Raw genomic sequence first — 18688 nt, 5'->3', positions numbered from 1 at the left:
TTTACCAGTGCCACACATTTACCAGTACCACACATTTACTAGTACCACACATTTACCAGTACCACACATTTACTAGTACCACACATTTACCAGTACCACACATTTACTAGTGTCACACATTTACCAGTACCACACATTTACTACTGCCACACATTTACCAGTACCACACATTTACCATCACCACACATTTACCAGTACCACACATTTACTAGCGCCACACATTTACCAGGACCACACATTTACCATCACCACACATTTACCAGTACCACACATTTACCATCACCACACATTTACCAATACCACACATTTACCAGTACCACACATTTACTAGCGCCACACATTTACCAGTACCACACATTTACCATCACCACACATTTCCCAGTACCACACATTTACCAGTACCACACATTTAGTAGCGCCACACATTTCCCAGGACCACACATTTACCAGTACCACACATTTACCAGTACCACACATTTACTAGCGCCACACATTTCCCAGGACCACACATTTCTGGGAACTTCTGCAAGAGATTTAAGAAGAACTTTCTGAGGAATATTTGGTTTCTATTATAGACAGGATGCCACGAGTATGTTCAGTTCTCATCAAACTTTTCACATCAAACGAGACCACTTGTCATTTGCAGAAAAGACTTTCACAAGAATGAAGCAATCACACAGCTCTCTGAGAGATGCTTTCATAGGCAGAACACCTCTGACATCACTCCAGTTAGTGTTCCATTCAGTACTGTTATTATGCCACTTCAGCAGCTCACCTGACCCTGTATGCAGTCTTACTGTAGAATGGTTAATATTCTAACCATCCATCTTCTCCCTGAAAGTTATAAGGAAACAATCCTGGATGTTCTATTTTTTGAATACTTAAACACATTTGCAGTGAGAATGAAATGTGGGAATGTGTTCATAACTGCAGATATTCCTTATGGAAGTAATATATGATGCTTTGCTCATGTGGCTGCACTGACCTATAAAAACCTACAACTAAGCCATCTAGAATTCCTTTGGTTTATTCCTACAAAATAAAAGTGTCTAATATTACACTGAAACATCCTCCAGGATGATGTAGAGGCCACATCCCTTTCAACTAATCTATTACAGACAAGACAAAAACATCAGACATGCTCATCAGGAGTGAGATAAATGACCCTTCATATCATAGCTGTGGCACTGCAGCCTGCAGCCGCTCTGCACCTGGTATGTTTATTAAAATAACAGGCACGATGATGATCACTTGCCCCGTGCTCCTCCTGCACTGCTTCAGGGGTTGCAAGAGATGCAATCAGGGTTCAAGTGGATAAACCGAGAGGTTGTCGTCAAACCATCAAAATGAAAGGATATGTCATTTTCATAGCAAAACATTTTAATACCACTGGACATTGTATTAATGTGTGTATGTTGTGGTGAAGAGAGAGCTGAGCCAAAAGGCAAAGCTCTCGATTTACTGGTCGATTCCGACTAGATTCCGACTCTCACCTATGGTCACGAGCTCTGGTGACCAAAAGAATAAGATCGCGAATACAAGTGGCTGAAATGAGTTTTCTCCGCAGGGTGTCCAGGCTCTGTCTTAGAGATAAGGTACGGAGCACGGTCATCCGGTAGAGGCTCGGAGTAGAGTCGCTGCTCCTCCACGTAGAGATGTCACCTGGTCCGGACGCCAGCCTAGGGAGGCGCTCCGGGCATATCCAACTAGGAGGAGACCCCGGGGAAGACCCAGGACACGCTGGAGACATTATATCTCTTGGCTGTCCTGGGAATACCTCGTTATCCCCCCCAGAAGAGCTAGACGAGGTGGCTGGGGGGAGGGAAACCTGGGCTTCTTAGGCTACTGCCCCCACAACCTGGACCTGGATAAGCGGATGAGAATGGGCATGTGTGCGTTTGCACTACCAGGCGTATTATGGAAACACAGACATTAAGAAACTCAAATAAATAAATAAAAACTAAAAGAACCGATTTTTATTCTTGGAAGTTTATGACCCATGGAATTATTGTTGATTTAGACAGATAACATACAGATCTATAAGACAAATCTATAAGACAGATCAATAACTCATCCTTATCTCTTATGGAATATAAACTAGCTCCTCCTAGAACTTCACCAGAACTGGGTCTGGGTGAAAATATTTCCAGAGAAACATTGATATTTCAGACAGACGTCCTTTCAGAAGTTGTGGAAGTAAAGTCTGTACTGTATGTTTATGTTATTTCACACTACACACACACCAGTACTATTCAGTCATTATATTAAAAGCACTTTGCCTAATAATGTGTGGGTTGCCCATACATAATAAAACAGAATATCAGATATCATAATACATTAGGTCATTTTATCCATAAAACGTTATTTACTAAAGTAACAGTTCAGTGAATTTGGGCCCTTTGCATCATCTGAATTCATTCACAATGTGATGTTAAATAATATTTATATAATATCAATTATATTACATACAACATGCATTCATATTAAAACATTCTTTAATATCGTCACAGGACTTTCAGTATTCCTCATACATTTGCATGTTGAAATAAGAGACGGTTCTACAAAAATGTCTTCACAGTAATGTTTGTAGTTTATGTCCTCAACCCAAGTCAATCAGGTCTTCCTCGGGCAAAGCCGCCTTCGCTGCCGCTTTTGCCTCCGACTTTTTCCTCCATTCAGCCATCAGTCGTCTCACCTCCATTCCGAAGTTCTCGTGCATCTGGCAGAAGTCCTCCGTGGGCTCTGGCCACTCCCCAGGGGGCGGGGCCATACCTTCCAAAGCTGGCACATGAGCGTGCCGTTTGGGCCAGAGTTTAGGGGACCGTTTGCTGATTGGCCTGTTGCTTTGGGCCACGGGTGGGGTAACCTGTCTGTTAATAGGCGCTCCTGGTCCTGTCACGCCGGGCTGCATGTAAAACGTGCATGAAGGATAAGATATACCTCGCGCTGCCACAGGGGGGCACTCCACCACTTCCACGCCAGCAGTTTTTGCCGCTTCTAGAAGAACAAGAAGACACTTAAGAGTCCAGACAGGTAACTTATATTAATCAGTACACTTCTCACCAATCTAGACTGCATGGCACCCTTATCGGAGCATCCGTGCGCCTCAGGAAAGGGAAAATGGCGGCGTGTGCGGATCGGGCCTCACCCAGGTACTGTTGCCGCAGGTCCTGCAGCAGCAAGGAGAGGAAGCTGTGCTGGGCGGAGTGGATGGCCTTCACCCAGGACTCCTGCTTCTCCTGGCTCTCCGCAGAAAACTTGTACGTGCGTAGGCCTCCGCCACCGGTGCCGAAGGCCAGAGAGAAGGCGAACTGTTCTTCCGACTCACAGAGCTGTGGCACGCAGCCCTCCAGCACAATCACCCCCAGCACCACGCGGTCGCCAGGGCGGTCTTGGTAGAACAGGAGGTTCCCACGGAGGGTGAACCAGCGTTTCTGATAGGAGGTGTTCACCTCACCCTGCAGCCGTGTCCCAAGGACCACCAGGGAGACACGGGGAGACACATCGCCACAAGTTTTAGTTTAACTTCACACAAAGACAAAGCTGTTCTCAAATGTTCCTGAACAGAAAACACCTGATTCAATAAAGTATCACAAAGGAGAATATATAGCCCACAAAATGTTACATATATACATATGGAAATATAATTGCAGTCTTAGAACACTTGCTGCTAAAATAGAGTACAATGCAAAAGTAATTAAGTGTATTTTATGTGCTAACTTTAAGTACCAAAACCAAAAGTTGAAATTGAACATCAGTGAAGTAACCGGACCGCACAATGTACTGATGCGTCCCAAAATACAGAACATGACCAAACCAAAGTGCACACAGTCTGTGGGACAGGGAGTCAGAAAGCGGACACAATGGTTCTCGTGGCTAAACAAATGTGGTTTGTTTTCGATTACAGCACTTAGCTGTGGATCCTGTGCGACTTATTAAAGTGCTTAAGGTTATTTCTTGTTTAAGATAAATAGACGCACGTAAATTGTATGTCTGTCTATGGTTATTTGTGCTTCTTTTTTTTTAAGTTTAACTAGTGTTTAAATGAGCCTGTTTTAACCAAAACACCAGGTAATGGCACTGACCCCTGTAGTTTAGTAGTAGTCTGACTCAAGGGTATCTTGAATTCTGGCCTATCTGTACTATTACGATAAATTCAGTGATCAGATGCAAAGCACTTTGTACGTCGCTCTGGATAAGAGCGTCTGCTAAATGCCGTTAATGTAAATGTAGCCTACTTTTTTGTACAGGTAGCCCTCCTTGTCCACGGGAGCATTGCAGAACAGATAGTGATTCAGAATTTTCCCATGAATCTTCATTACTGTGCCATAGCTGTGCAGCGGTCCGACAAAAGATACGTCAACATTTGATTAGCGCGCGACAATATAAAGCAAACACTAAAAACTATTTCGTGCCCGTTTAGGACTCAGGATTCAGGCTGACACGCTCATGGCTGACGCGATAAATATCCAAAAGTTGAAAGCAGCCAGCGTTATCACTACTTTTTAAAACAATATTTAAAATAAAAGTTACTAAATAATAATAAATGTTAAAAACTTTTCGTAATTTTCTCTAAAAGCTTTACACTGATCTAACGCTACTTACCAAGAATAGTCCAAGTACGACGAAGAATTTCAATAATTTCAAAGTCCTTACTTCCGCAAACCCTTACGCTGTGTACGAGGGTCTGAGTCGCGCGGGCAGCGAGCGCATCGCGTTCAACGAGGTGTCTGCTGTTGACTCGGCTGACGTCACTTCCTGGTCCCGAAGGTGAGCGCGCTGTTCGCGCACGTTCACCTTCGCGGTGCACTACAACCAACTCCGGACTCTGACATGACTCTAGTCTGTTTTGCATACGCTTTGAATCTGTCACGACAACGTATCAGAAAGGCAGCAGGACGCGTGAAGATTTATCACACTGATCACAGGAAAAGCGGTTACGTAGCACCTTTCTAAACGAGGCAGGTAAAGAGTTTATGGCTCGCTGCTATCTCTGTCCAGCTTGTACTTTCAACTGTCAAAGACAATGTCAGTTCACTCGCTAAACAGAGCAAGTTAATGTGACAAACTACATGAATCATGTCAATTAGAGCATAAAAGAACTCAAAACACATCAAGTTCATTTTGGCACTTCTACCTAGACACTTTTTTTTAGGAAAATTCTTTATTCGATTAAAAGAAAACATGATAATCCAGGTCAAATCCATGCTTTCTGAATAGTGCAGGAAGCCATCACGCTATAACTGCCTGTTTTTGAGAAGTCCACTTATCAAAAGAGGAAATTTAAAACCAAGCAAAACCACTGCAGACAGTGACCTGCTTCTCATATAATTAACATAATTACTACAACACAAACAAACTCCGCCCTGAAATGCGAGTGCAAATTAGCCTCTGGTTGCCAGTGTATGTCTACGTTGCCTCGCAGCTACGGTTTTGGACCACGTCATCCAAACTGCTCTGTTCAGGTTGCTAAACCCTGAGGGTCCCTCCAGGAATGCTGGCAGCGTAAGAGCTCGCCTATGTGGATCTTCTGATGCCGTTTAAGGTTCTCCCCGCGGCTGAAGCTCTTGCCACACTGGATGCAGTAGTAGGGCTTCTCGCCTGTGTGCACACGTTTGTGCTTCTTCAGGTCGCCGGCCTGGCTGAACCCGCGACCACACACCAGGCAGCGGTACGGCCTCTCGCCCGTGTGGCAGCGCTGGTGCGTACGCAGGTTCCCCACACGGCTGAACGTTTTCCCGCACGCCTGGCACACGTGGGTCCCCTCGCCCTGAAGCCCCGGGGGGCGGGACTGCGCCTCCACGAAAGGCCTCGTTGCCCTGACGACCCCTGTGCGCCTCACGAGCGTGCCGGGACTGGAGCGTGCGAGGGGCGGCCCGCAGAGGTTGGCGGCCAACGGCGACAGCCTAGCCGTCGGGCCCCGCCGGTCCCCAGATCCCTCCGAGCCACCCGGGCAGTCACGCGTCTGCGTGGGGGAGCAGTCGGCACCGGCGGGTTCAGTCTTAACGTATGAAGCAGTGGGCCCGAGGCCGTGGTGTGCGGGCAGGCCGTCTGAGTCACACCGAGCCTGTTTGCCCGCGTCATCCAGAACCGCATCGTCTGTGTCCCGCTCCATCTGCTCCACCTCACCGCCGCAGGCGTCTGCTAACGTCAGTGCCATCTTCACGTCGCACACCTCCGTCTCCGGGTCTCCACTCTGGCGTGGATCACGGAGGCCGTCCTCCACTTTAACCGCCTGATCACTGGTCCAAGGCGGGCTGGAGTCCGGCTCCCAGTTGGGCACATCTGAAACGTCAGGAGCCTCAGACGTCTGCCCAGACTGGGCGGAGAAGAAGTCGGCCGACACGGAGATGGAGGCTCGTCTCGATGCTGCAAAAGCAGAAGAAATGACGTCTGATTCACACTTCGCAGCTTCTACCAAGCATGTTTATTTTGGCTGCGGTCCACTCGCCTTCACGCTCCTTCTGCAGCGTCTCCAGGGCGTCGCTCAGTCTCAGACGCAGCCGCTCGTTCTCGCGCTGCGTCCGTGCCGCCCTCTCCTGGTACTCGCCCACGGTCTCCCGCACCGCCTCCAGCACCTCGCGCACGGCCGCCGCCAGCAGCCTGCCCACCCGCGCATTCAGACGCTCCAGCTTGGACACACTGCTGCTCCTTCAGGGGGAAAAGTGTAAACACACGCGTGCACACGCACACACACACACACACACACACACACACACACACACACACTCCATGAATCTTATGATTCAGAGGACTGCAAAAATTAAACAAATACCACACTATAGCAGAAGGAGATACTAAGTAAGTGGTTTGGAACAGAGAAAGTACACATCATCAACACGCAGTAAACCAGCCTACAATTCAGCATAAAAGTCCTGGTTGCAAAGGAGAAAAGATGTAGTGGGAATGTGAGGGGGTGATTATTCTGCTCCAAGACTTCTGTAGTCCAAGAAAAGTAGCATTAGGTGGGAAGTGACTCACTCCCACCACTATTACCATAGCTTTTCACTTCCTGATCTCAAAGTCACATGGCCACCACTGCACATTTCCTGCTACAATGAGCCTTGGTTAACCTCAGCCAAACAAACCTGCATGTCAACACCGTAACTGCACACGGTCATTAGGACTGAGTGACCTAAAGGTGAAGCCTGTGCTAAACATCAAAGCCAACATGCACGTTTGCTCATGAGGCTGGAACCATGACAATCATTTATTAACTTTTAACCCCTGAAGAGGTTAAAGGGGCTGTAACAGTAGGCCAGAACAATGGTTGAGGAGTGTGATTGGTCGTGCCTGAGTTCATCAGCTTAGCTTATTGGTTACCACTCCACCACTTAGATATGCGCTTTCCTACACATTTTAAAGTTCAACACCTACTGAGTAACCTAAGTGCATGCATTATATATCATAAATGAAACAAGTTGACACAGTTAAAAGCAGAATAATTAGCTTAACGAACCAATTCTCAAAAGTTTCGAAAAACCTATTTAAAAAGTACAAATGTTAAAACACAAAAACGGGGGTGGGGGCGTGGTCTATTGGCTGCGCAATAAAAACTCTTAACGAGACGTAATTAAGGACGTCGTGACGCAGCCCTCTCTCGTGGACGGCTGAACCGAACGAGCGGGCCCGATCACACAGTACACACGCCCTCCTGTGCTGGTCAGTCCTGGTTCACAATTTGTTCTTTTCTGTAAACAGAAACCATTACTGCATCTGTGGCGTGGGGCGCAGATCATGTGGAGGGAGGTAGGACGGGGGAAGCCATTTCTGTAGATATCACCTTTAAACGAGAACTACACACTTAACGTTGAGAAGTAATTGCCCGCTTTCGCTTTACACTAGGGGAGAATTGCATCGTTGGGTGGCACACGGGCAGTCGCACATGAAGCCATCCAGTAGTACATATAGGGAATATGAATTTCTTCCCCCGTGTAGACATGAAATGGCTGACAACGCGGGCTTAAAGTAGCTTTGGATGGTGACTTGGTCGTATGCGTCTTGTCTGCTGATGTGAGACTGTAGGATTAATGTGTTCTGTTGTTGGTCTGATGTGTATTGAGTAAAGGTAAGAGTGTATGCTGATGTGAGACTGTAGGATTAATGTGTTCTGTTGTTAGTCTGTGTATGGAGTAAAGGTAAGAGTGTCTGCTGATGCCTTGTTCATATCTGAACTCTGATCTGAACTCTGGTCTGGCAAGCAAATATTTTGGACACTTTTTACAAAACCGAAAGTGATAAACAACTAACTAATTAAAATGGAGAAATGACCAGGAGCGCTGAAGTCTAATTAAACTGGTTTTGAGAAATGCAACAAATAATGTAATCACTAACAGTGAACACCATCTGCTTGTCTAGGGTTACTGTTGATTGATAACTGCTAATTATACATGCATGAAAAAGTTATTACTCAGGAGCAAATAAGTGAATAGCTGTCGGGTTGATTTGAACCATCGGCTCATTTTGAACTGAACTTAAGGCAGTTTTCCCCTCACGAACAGCACGTTAAGGCGACGCTCACATTCCAAATTCGTAGAAATAAAGGGTGATTAAACGAGTCGTGCATTACCGGGAGAAAGCCTGACTCTTCTCCAGCGTCGCCGTGGACATGGTGGGTCTGCTGGGCTAATACCGCTGTTTCCCTCTGTGGTTATTTGTTCATAACTAGCTAGTCCGCTAACGTTAGCTTTAAAATCGACCAGCTGGCAGACCGGTGCAGTAAACGGACACAACCAACAGCCAGAATTCGTTGAAGCTCAGAAGTACGCCAGCTTCTTTTAATTACGAAATTAACTTGGTGTACTCTGACGAATAAAGCCAGCTAGCTAAAACGAATTAATTACAAATTTTCAGTGTTTATAAGTCTATGACTGTCACCTTTCCTGTCCTACTACGAGGACTTATTTACTTCCCGTAACACCCTGTATTTTAAATTAAAAGTCCCTGTACCCAGAAAGTTTACGTATTGGCACTTTACGTATGACTCATTCAGGGTCGCAGTGATGCTTGAGGGGGACGACGACACTGCTCATGACATCCAACCAAACACATTATATGAGCTGTGGGAGCAGGCATTACTGGGGATGACATGTCCCCAACGTCCTCCTGCCAAACTACACCTATGTAGGGGACTCAACTCATAGAACGTGTGAGGATACTTTTTTCCAGAATTGAACAGTGTTATTAACAGTTATATAACTATTTATTTGGTGATATGGTTATGGGGATGCCCACTGAAACTCTTATTTTGAATTTAAGAAACAAAAGGTTTAAAGCACACAGAGCTCCAATGTTGTTGCCATTATTGCTAGACTAATGTAAAATCCTTACATATAATTTACTTATTGTATCCTTCTGTAAGTATGTAAGCACCATAGGCAGCTGGTACAGAATATCATTTTATTGTTCAGTTGATAAATAAGACAATAGTCAAGATCTAAGAATTAAACTTGATAGAATGCACAATTTTAGAATTAACTCATCAAAATAAAAGTATTTCAGTTTTTAATACATTTGTTTGGTGAATGCATTATTGAGAGATTGACACAGACATTGTGGAGACATGGCTGCAGTCTCCAACCTCACAGAATGCAACTTGGACACAGAACCTTGTCACCATCATCATCATTTGGGTACAAAAGTAAATCATGATCTTGAAGCGCATTGACGTAAATGCGATTCGTTGAAACGCGAGCAGAGCCAGCAACACGTTCCCTCAGAGTTCCATCTCTCTCCTCCCCGTGGTCACGTGTCTGCCCGTGTGGATCATCTGATGCTTCTTCAGGTGGCTGGACTGGCAGAAGCTCTTGCTGCACTGTGGGCAGCGGTAGGGTCTCTCCCCCGTGTGAACCCTCTTGTGTTTCTGCAGGTTCCCGCTGTGGCTGAAGCGTCGTCCACAGTGCAGGCAGCCGTACGGCTTCTCCCCGGTGTGGCAGCGTTGGTGGATGCGCAGGTTCCCCACGCGGCTGAACGTTTTCCCGCACAGCAGGCAGCCGTGACGCTCCTCCCGTCCCTGCTGGCTCGCCCGCTGCCTCCAGGCGTCCGGGATGGGCGCGGGAGCGGGCTCCTCCTCGTAGGGGAACCGCTCGACGAAGGCGTTGAGCGCTTCCGCGTTCACGCATGGGGGCGTGGCGGGGAATTCTGGCCCGGCCACCAGCAGGTCTGGACGGACCTCCTGGCGGACCTCGCTCCGAGCCGCATGGAAGTTTGAATCTGCGCAGGAGAAGAAGTCCGTCTGCAGCACGGCCTCCTCCACAACGGGGTACTCTGACCTCTCCATCTCTGTCTTTATGTAGGAAGGACACGGAGCCTCCTGGCTATCGGCTGGTGGCTCCTGCTTGAGGGCCAGATTGTCCTCAACCGCCGTGTTCAGCTGCTGACTGAACACAGACGGGCCCTCCTGCACAGAGGACGCAGCCGCAAGCGTGGAGGCTGTGAGCTGGACAACTAGAAGGTCATTGGGAGAAAGATCGAGAAAACAGCAGTAAGACGCAAGACAAGGCAAAAGTACAGATCTTTAAGAGATAAAAATTAAAATCTGGCACCCAGAAAACACGGTTATTACATGCTACCTAGCTATATAAAGCTAAATTGAAAAGTTGGCCAAGAAAAGCAATAATGTCGATTAATTTATTAGTTAAATCATCAACATCATACTCGCGCTGTCTTTGTCCAGCTGGTCCTGTAGCTCTTGAACTCGCCTCCGTAGTCTCTCATTTTCTCTCTGTGTCTGCGCAGTTTTCTCCTGATATTCGGACACAGTCTCCCGCACAACCTCAAGCACTTCGTGCACGGCCACAGTCAGTAACTTTGTTACCCGGTCATTCAAGCGTTCAACTTTTGACATGTCGTTGACGATTGTGTTTCTCCTCTTCTGTGCACTTGATCGTACGCGAGACGAAGGTAACGTTTGATTTCTTTAGCTAGCTAGCTCGCTGGATATGAAGATGCTGAGTAGAGATTCAATTATGTAGTCTTGGTACTGGCAGTGCCAGAAATTGAACAGATATGGTGGCGCGTACGGTATTTTGAGGAATATATTTATTAATAACGAAAATTGTCACCACGAACACCTCTTCAATAGCAAAACTCGATGTTGACAACGACCAAAAGCGGTTCACTTCCGGTTGAGAGGACGAATAAAAAATTTGTCATAATAAAAGTTAAGACATCATATTACGGCCAAGCTATAAGTGAAATGTACGCGTGTTAAATTGTAGCTAAACTTAAGTCATAAATGTCATTTATATAGGTATATTCAATAACTTGTACATCACTGCCAATTTTGTCTACAACTACATGCTATTTCAAGGTAGCAAAATGAATGAAAAAACTAAGAACATAAAAAAACCCCACAAATTGCTACTACAGAAGACGCAAAATTCTATAGAGTATATGAAAGATAATGTACAGTCAAATACTAGTCCCTTTTAAAAACACTTGGAAATATGACACTATTAAAATATATTTGAAGCAAAAAACCAATTACTTTTAATAAAATGTTTTGAAATGAGAAAAGACGTCTGCTAAGAGCACGTCTGCTAAGAAGGAGGCATACATGCATCATTCCAGTTACACAGTGACAACCCGTCTGCACAATAAAGCACAAACTATATATTTTTTCACAAACTTTGAGAGAAAAACAATCGCTGCAGGACAAACAAGCGGTACAAATATTATTCCAGTTTTGTAACATGCCTGGGGAATAAAAGTGTGTTCCATTCATAAAAATTAGTGCACTGGACAACACATAACTTAAATGTACAAACAGACGATATAAAATGACCATTCAAACAATCAGGAAAACAAAGAACTGAATAAAAGTATGAATGTACAAACTATGTATCTAATATGATTATAGTAATTATGGTATAATCATAATGAATGTGAAATGTTAAAGAACAAAGACGCACTTTGAAAGTTAGCAGCTTTGTGAACTGTATATATTCATGAATAGTTCATATTCATAAACTCTTTGAGAGTAAGAATAATGCTTCATGTGGTCAATGCTGCCATTATAATCAACGTATGAACTTTTAAAACATTTTGTATCTTTGAACATTGATGGAAAAATGCACATGTACACACAAGCTCAAACCTCTTTGCCACGGTAACAAATCAAGATTTACATGGTGTTTGGTAGTGACGGAGCCGAGGGTGTGGGTGTCTGGTGGTGACGCAGCCAAGGTTGTGGGTGTCTGGTGGTGACGGAGCCGAGGTTGTGGGTGTCTGGTGGTGATGGAGGTGAGGGTGTGGGTGTTTATGTGAGCTGTTGAGGCCCCCCTGCTCAGGTCCATCTACCTCTAACCAGGATTCTGAGGCAGGCAGCATCCCTCCGCCCTCTTAACTCAACAGAACAGTACAAGGCACCTTCTGTTTAATCGGAAATCTTGGAGCACAAATATTAACAAATGCAGAGGCTTCGTCACGCAGCAGATCTGAACCACAGCTGCACACTGTGCTGCAGCCCTTGTAAGCACACAGTCAGCACAGGAGCGTTCCACACAAACAGCCAAAGAAAATGAAGACCACAGTGTCACACCAAGCATGCCAAAGACCGTACACAGACAGACCATCAGTGACAACGCCTCCTTAGTCTTATTACATACAGAGTAACATTGAATATGCCTCCTTAGTCTTATTACATACAGAGTTACATTGAAGTTGGATATCTGAAGCTACCAGATCAAAGGCAGGTTTGTCACACAGTTTAACCCCTGTGTACATGCCAGTTTAAGTTCACTTTTGAAATCATTTACAGGAAGCATAATTACAGAGGGCAGTGCCTTATTCCAACAGAAACCCAGTGATTATTGCATTGAAATCAAAATGTTATTTTAAATATATGACAAGACTTGTGCACAAGATGCATTTGTGCTGGTATTCTACATTAAATCCAAGAATGGGTCTAGAGTATGTAGGTACAACCACAGTTCCATTAACCTTGAAAATGTTAATTGCATGGCAGATGTGTAGTATTGCGAACAAGAATTACTGGCAGAGCAGAACCAAACAAAAACCCCAGATGTGAACGAAACCTTTGAGATTAGGAGCAAATGAAAAACAGTGGGGTTCCTTCATGTGGAAACAATTCCAGCTCACATGCTGTAGCTCTAGCCAGTTACCCCATGCTCATTGGTTGCTAACTGACATAATGACCATCCAATTGGAAAACAGAGCAAAGTTAATAAAGCCAGCCTGTATGTGGCCAGGTGCACTGGTGTCATCACTCCTGGAATGTAGATCCTGGCAGATCATTGGTCAGTGTGTGCCAACGCTCCACCTTCGTGCCCTTGTTCTTCAAACAGTCTATCCAGTGCTGTAGAGCATCACCCTGTGAGTGACAGCCAAGAGACACGCCCCCTGGGAGATGCAAGCAGAGAACAATACATGAAATTATTACTGGCATTGTAGGGGGGCAGTGATGTGCATGAGTACACACGTAATCAGCCTTCTAAAGCCTGGGATGGACTGTCTGTGTGTAATCATCTGAGAAGAATGTACTGGAACAACACAGGGGCAGTGGTCACTGCTATGACAGGTTCAGAGTTTTTGGGTATTTGCCAAATGATCACATTTTTCTGGAAGAACAGTGCGAAAATAATTCACTGAAAAGCTTCCCAGTTACCAATTTAGTAAAAAAAAAAAAAACTAGCAGTAGGCTGGTACATCCATGACTGAATGTACGGGTGGATGACTCTGAACTAAATGAACATTTGTAGCTGGTGCAGAGTGAAGCGCAGCACTAATTCACCAATGAAGTCGTTGGACTTTCCCAGATCGTAGTCCCATACGGTGACCTCCAGAGTCTTGCCTGCCAGCTCGTTAAATGTGATCTCATAGAAGAACTCCTGCAGAGAGATGAGCAAGGAGATGTGGGGTTTGCCGGTCAGGACAGGGAAAAAAACATGCATCCATTACAAAATGACATGTCACACAAGTGACTTTAATGCGTACAACACTTCACACAACCACTTGAAATGTTAATACATGAAAACATGTTCTGGATTATTATCATGTGTAGGTTCAAAACATCAATTACTACAGATTAAGATGCAGTTTAATACTGAAAATGCAATCCATGTATGTAAACAGATATGAACATGAACACACACACACTCATATACCTCATTAAACTCAGGGTTCAGTGTTTTTTTTATAACAGCAGTCTTGTGTTTTGATTTCTTCTTCAAGTCTGGTTTGAGGTACCTGCAATTGAGATAAAGTATGTGTGTATGTGTGTGTGTGTGTGTGTGTGTGTGTGTGTGTGTGTGTGTGTGTGTGTGTGTGTGTGCGTGCGCGTGTGTGTGTGTGTGAGGGAGAGGGAGAGAGAGTGAGAAAGACAAACAGACAGTGATATTCTCAGTGTTATTAATGCAGTAGATTGCACGTCTAGAGGCTCTCTGGCCATTGGCTACCATCTCTGATCCTCCTCAGCTCCTGAGATCACACGCGTGCCACTGCATACTTCACACTCATCTCAGAGCTTCAGCCACCCATCACAGGGAACTGAGCGTGTGTGTGTCAGTCTGCTGAATATAGTATGCAACAAAAATGAGTACAACGCTATGCAATAAAATATGAACGTGAAATGATTCAAATGGCATCACCTTACAGTATCTGCATTACTTCCAAGTTAAGCAGCAGGGCATTAGCTCCGATGTCAAATCTTTACTGTGTTAAATCATGTTTTTACTGTTTTAAACAGTCCTTCTCAATCAGGGTTCCTAGGGAGATACCAACTCGGATGCTCTGCCTTGCTGCAGGGATGTGTAAGTGTAGGTGGTGCTTCTCCACCTTTTTCTGCTACATCCCTAAGGTGTTCTGTTGGACTCATGTCAGGCGGTACACTTGGACAGGTGCAGGTTTTCCTTTAGAAACTCATTCCTGAATTTGGCAGTGTGTGTTGGATCATCATTCTGGAATATTCTTTCTCTGCCAAGTGTCTGGTGACGGGAAGTCATCTGATGTGCCAGTATTTTGGTACATCCACAGGAATTCATGGTACCATCTATAACTGTCAGGTCTCATACAGAAGACCTCATACAGCACTCGTACAGCCCCACATCACCACACTCTCAGCCCCAGCTCATTCAAAAGGCTTCATGTTGTATTCTTTAGCAAAGATTAATCACCAGCAGGGGTTTTTTTTGTCTGTGTGTTTTTTGGATGCCGTCCATAGAGGCTGACTATGTAATGTCCTTCACATTGTCTGAGTTGTAACAAAAACTCCGGTTTCTGGTGACAGCAAAGCCCCCAAAATGTGGAGTTGGTCCCTCCCCTTTGCAGATATAAAAGCTTCCACTCTTCTAAGAAGGGTTTCTTCAGGATTTTGGATTATGTCTTTGGTACTTTTTGACCAATCATCCAGATGATCATTTGTGAGGTCAGACAGTGATGTGGGATGATGGTGCCTGGCTTGCAATTTACATTCTAGTTCATCCCAAATGTCTTTGATGGAGTTGATGTCTGATGGGGTTGAGGTCAGGGCTCTGTGCTGGCCAATCAAGTTCTTCCACACCAAATTCACCCAACCATGCCTTTATGGACCTTGCTTTGTGCACTGGGCCAGAATCACAGAACAGAAAAGCTAGAACAGAAAAGGTGTTCCCCAAGCTGTTCCCAGAAGGTTATAAGTAAAACAGTAGTCAAAAATGTATTGGTATGTTGAAGCACTGAGGTTTCCTTTCACTAAAACCAAGAGTCCTAGACCTACCCCTGAAAAACAACCCCATAGCATTATCCCACCTCCACCAGACTAAACAATCAGACTAATCCACCAGACTGCCAGATAGAACAGAACTTTACTGGTCTACAGAACTCTACTGGTCACTCCACAGAACACGTCTCCACTCTAGAGTCCAGGGGTAGTGTGCTTTAAACCACTCCATCCCACGCTTGGCGTTGTTCCATGTGATGTAATGCTTGTATGCAGCTGCTCAGTCATGGAAACCCAAGCCATGAAGTTCCTGGCGTTTTAGTGCAGATGTTAATGCCAGAGAAGGTTTGGCGTGGTGCGGTTATGCGGTTGCACTCAGCAGCCCCGCTCTGGAACTTCAACGTTTGCCATTTTTAAATTAACTTTGTGGCTGAGTTGCTGTGGTTCCTAATAACTTCCACTGTTCAGTAACACATAATTGATGGAGTATCTAGGAGTCAATTTTAGACAGTGTTCCAACAGTGGCATCCTATTACAGTATCAGTGACCTCTTATATACGGTTTTCAGACACACTCTTTGTAAATATGCCCCAATACATTTGTCCAAAAAAGTGTATCTACTCTCTGTTCTAGTGAAATAATTGTCGAGCTTATTTATGCCAGCAAAAGTGTGTGTGAGAGTAAGACAAATGGTACCTAACAATGAAAGAGAGAATGAGAAGAGCAGAAAAGCAGTAGTAAATGAGATGTAACCTTAATGTTTGCACCCCAAGAACCAGAGTGATCCTCAAGTAAATATATCAGAGATCTTTCTGTCTGATTTGTGCCACTGTTGTGACACGGTTTGTGTCTCAGTGCCCTCGCAGACTTTAATTTAGCAGCTACACAGTACAGGTCAGACTGGATATAACATTAAAGTCCCCACTCCGATCTGTGCACAGAGACGCTTTACTGTCTGAATGCTTGTTAACTAAGCCTTTTCTGCTTTAATGACCAGTGTGTGAACTCAGTGGTCCAGGACAGCCCCAATCTGCAGTTAATGGGAGAGACGATGCTCACGTTTTGACGTAGGGGTCAGAGAAGCCGTTGACGTCCATGGCGGCCAGGTGGGCACAGCGGCGGACGCCTACACACAAGCCGCCCTTGAACCGCTCCTTCATCTCCGGGAGGACATCTCCGCCCTCGGGGGCTGGGGGCAGGAACTGTAGACACAACAGCAAACGGCCACGCTCCTCCAGATTCTGCTGCTGTTCATTCTCCCACTGTGGGGGCGTACACATACACACACACACACAGACGTGTCACTTTGATGAATTATCTGCTCTTCCCAAAACAATGAGCTCTCTACTGCACATCACAGCGCGCTACTCTGGGCAAGATCTTTTGAATTTCCGGTATTCATCCCCATCAAGCCTGAAAAGCTCTGTGCTGAAATACATGAATAGCAATCACACCCCTACTGAAGCTGTGTGTCCAATCTGAGTGTCTTCAGAGGCACCTCCCCAATTAATTGGCACACGTGTCCTGTGTCTCCACCTGTTGGTTGGTTTGAAGTGTGTTGTTTTCTGCATTATTGTTTCTCACACAGCTCTTTCATCAGTCTGTATCGTACTTTCATCATACCGTAGGTGACAAAGTGATTCCACATTGTCTAACAAGACCCTTGTGGTACTTGTACATAAAACAATACTGTCAGTCCCAGATGTCACATGGATCCTCAGAATGGTTCAGCTGCTGAGCAATAAAGTAGGTTTCACATGAAACCAGTGATCACCAGCCTAGCATCACTGGATCCAAACACTGGGCTGGAGGGCAGTACCCAGAGGGCAGCTGGGAAGCCTTTACAAAGCTCCTCCTATTCATACTGGTTCATTTAGTTTGAGTGTTTGCTGGTGAATACTGGTGATCTGTTGGAGAAACCTGGAGTCCTGTTGGGGAATGCTGCTGTTCTGTTGGGGAATGCCGCTGTTCTGTTGGGGAATGCCGCTGTTTTGTTGGGGAATGCTGCTGTTTCGGTAGTTCTATTGGTGAATAGGCTCATTCAGTACTTCTCTTGATTCCATAGCTGATGCTTTTAAGTGTAATTTAAAGTATATTTATATTTCCAGACTTCTGAGTCTTCTTAAATGCAGGGTTCGTACGGTCATGAAAAACCTGGAAAAGTTATGGAATTTGAAAATAGCAATTTCCAGGCCTGGATAAGTTTTGGAAAAATAAAAAATACTCAAATGTTTTGGAAAAGTCATGGAAATTTGCTTGCCACAATAAATGTATGTTGTTCTGATAACCGGAAGAAAAAATTAATAAATATAATATAGCCATTTTTTTTCATTGTGCGGACCGCTAACGTAACTTCACACATTAGTTCACTGCGTTAGCGTCGGACTCCAAGCGGAGCTGTAGATTGTACTTTGATGTAAATCAGCGTAATGCTGGTAAATGCCGATTAAACAATGACTGCTTCAGTTGGACAAATACAAGCTATGGCTTGTGAAAGACAAGGACACGGGGCGTGCAAAATGTGCACGGTTAACGATGGGGTTAGAGACTGAAAAGTCCGTCATAAAGCAGTTTTCGTCGTTAAGCGCGACCCTAGATTTAGATACGTTTTGATCATAAACACAGTATAGAAAAAAAACTAACGATGTCCTCGTGCGTACAACGCGAGAAAGAGCGATCGTGTTGCCGAGATGGGCTGCAGTGGAGCCTGTGCTGCCTCAGCTTATCGTACACAACACTCCACAACACTCCACTGTGCTGCCACTGCTCCTCCGTGCACGCGCGAAAAAAAAAAAAAAGTAGGTCGTAACTCCGGTTTATATTGATATTGAAAATACGGTAAATGTTTATTTTTTCAATTAAACCACGTGGCTTGTGATTAATTTATGATATACTGTGGAATTTTGGCCTGGATTTTTTTCTTATTTTTCATGTCTACACATATGTTTAGAGAATGTATAGTCATTAAAATTTGCCTCAAAGTCATGGAAAAGTCATGGAAATTGATTGTCAAAAAAGTGTATGAACCCT

At 44.9% G+C, this 18688-nt stretch overlaps 4 protein-coding genes across 6 annotated transcripts in view; all 4 read right to left on the bottom strand.

The window, feature by feature from the left end:
- Positions 1–1961: 1961 nt before the first annotated feature.
- LOC143509637 (sesquipedalian-1-like) lies at positions 1962–3515 on the bottom strand (the record flags this gene model as incomplete). The annotated part of the gene is made up of 2 exons (XM_076998489.1): positions 1962–2997; positions 3149–3515. Coding segments are annotated over 2 exons (765 nt in total), but the record flags the coding sequence as incomplete, so codon positions are not given.
- LOC143511008 (uncharacterized) lies at positions 3321–8902 on the bottom strand. Its single transcript, XM_077000977.1, has 4 exons — positions 8570–8902; positions 6452–6651; positions 4606–6369; positions 3321–3458 (listed from the first exon to the last, which is right to left on the bottom strand). Exons 1-3 carry the CDS (start codon positions 8608–8610, stop codon positions 5462–5464), a joined length of 1149 nt encoding a protein of 382 aa, XP_076857092.1. The 5' UTR covers positions 8611–8902; the 3' UTR covers positions 3321–3458; positions 4606–5461.
- Positions 8903–9394: 492 nt separating this feature from the next.
- LOC143511009 (uncharacterized) lies at positions 9395–11106 on the bottom strand. Its single transcript, XM_077000979.1, has 2 exons — positions 10657–11106; positions 9395–10446 (listed from the first exon to the last, which is right to left on the bottom strand). Exons 1-2 carry the CDS (start codon positions 10844–10846, stop codon positions 9716–9718), a joined length of 921 nt encoding a protein of 306 aa, XP_076857094.1. The 5' UTR covers positions 10847–11106; the 3' UTR covers positions 9395–9715.
- Positions 11107–11174: 68 nt separating this feature from the next.
- Positions 11175–18688, bottom strand: part of LOC143511006 (double C2-like domain-containing protein alpha) — a 59549-nt gene continuing 52035 nt past the window's right edge. The window contains exons 8-11 of one of the 3 annotated variants that reach the window (XM_077000975.1): positions 16718–16920; positions 14127–14208; positions 13754–13850; positions 11175–13362 (exon numbers count right to left, since the gene is read on the bottom strand). In XM_077000975.1, the coding sequence (XP_076857090.1) occupies positions 13226–13362; positions 13754–13850; positions 14127–14208; positions 16718–16920 (519 nt within the window). In that variant the 3' untranslated portion in view covers positions 11175–13225. The remainder of the gene's footprint in view (positions 13363–13753; positions 13851–14126; positions 14209–16717; positions 16921–18688) is intronic. The other 2 variants (XM_077000974.1, XM_077000973.1) reach the window with 2 other exon arrangements.

This window comes from Brachyhypopomus gauderio, chromosome 3 (genome assembly GCF_052324685.1).
Source record: "Brachyhypopomus gauderio isolate BG-103 chromosome 3, BGAUD_0.2, whole genome shotgun sequence".
NCBI lineage: Eukaryota > Metazoa > Chordata > Actinopteri > Gymnotiformes > Hypopomidae > Brachyhypopomus > Brachyhypopomus gauderio.
The sequence above is the reverse complement of the archived record's forward strand: the minus strand, read 5'-3'. Positions and strand labels throughout refer to the sequence as shown.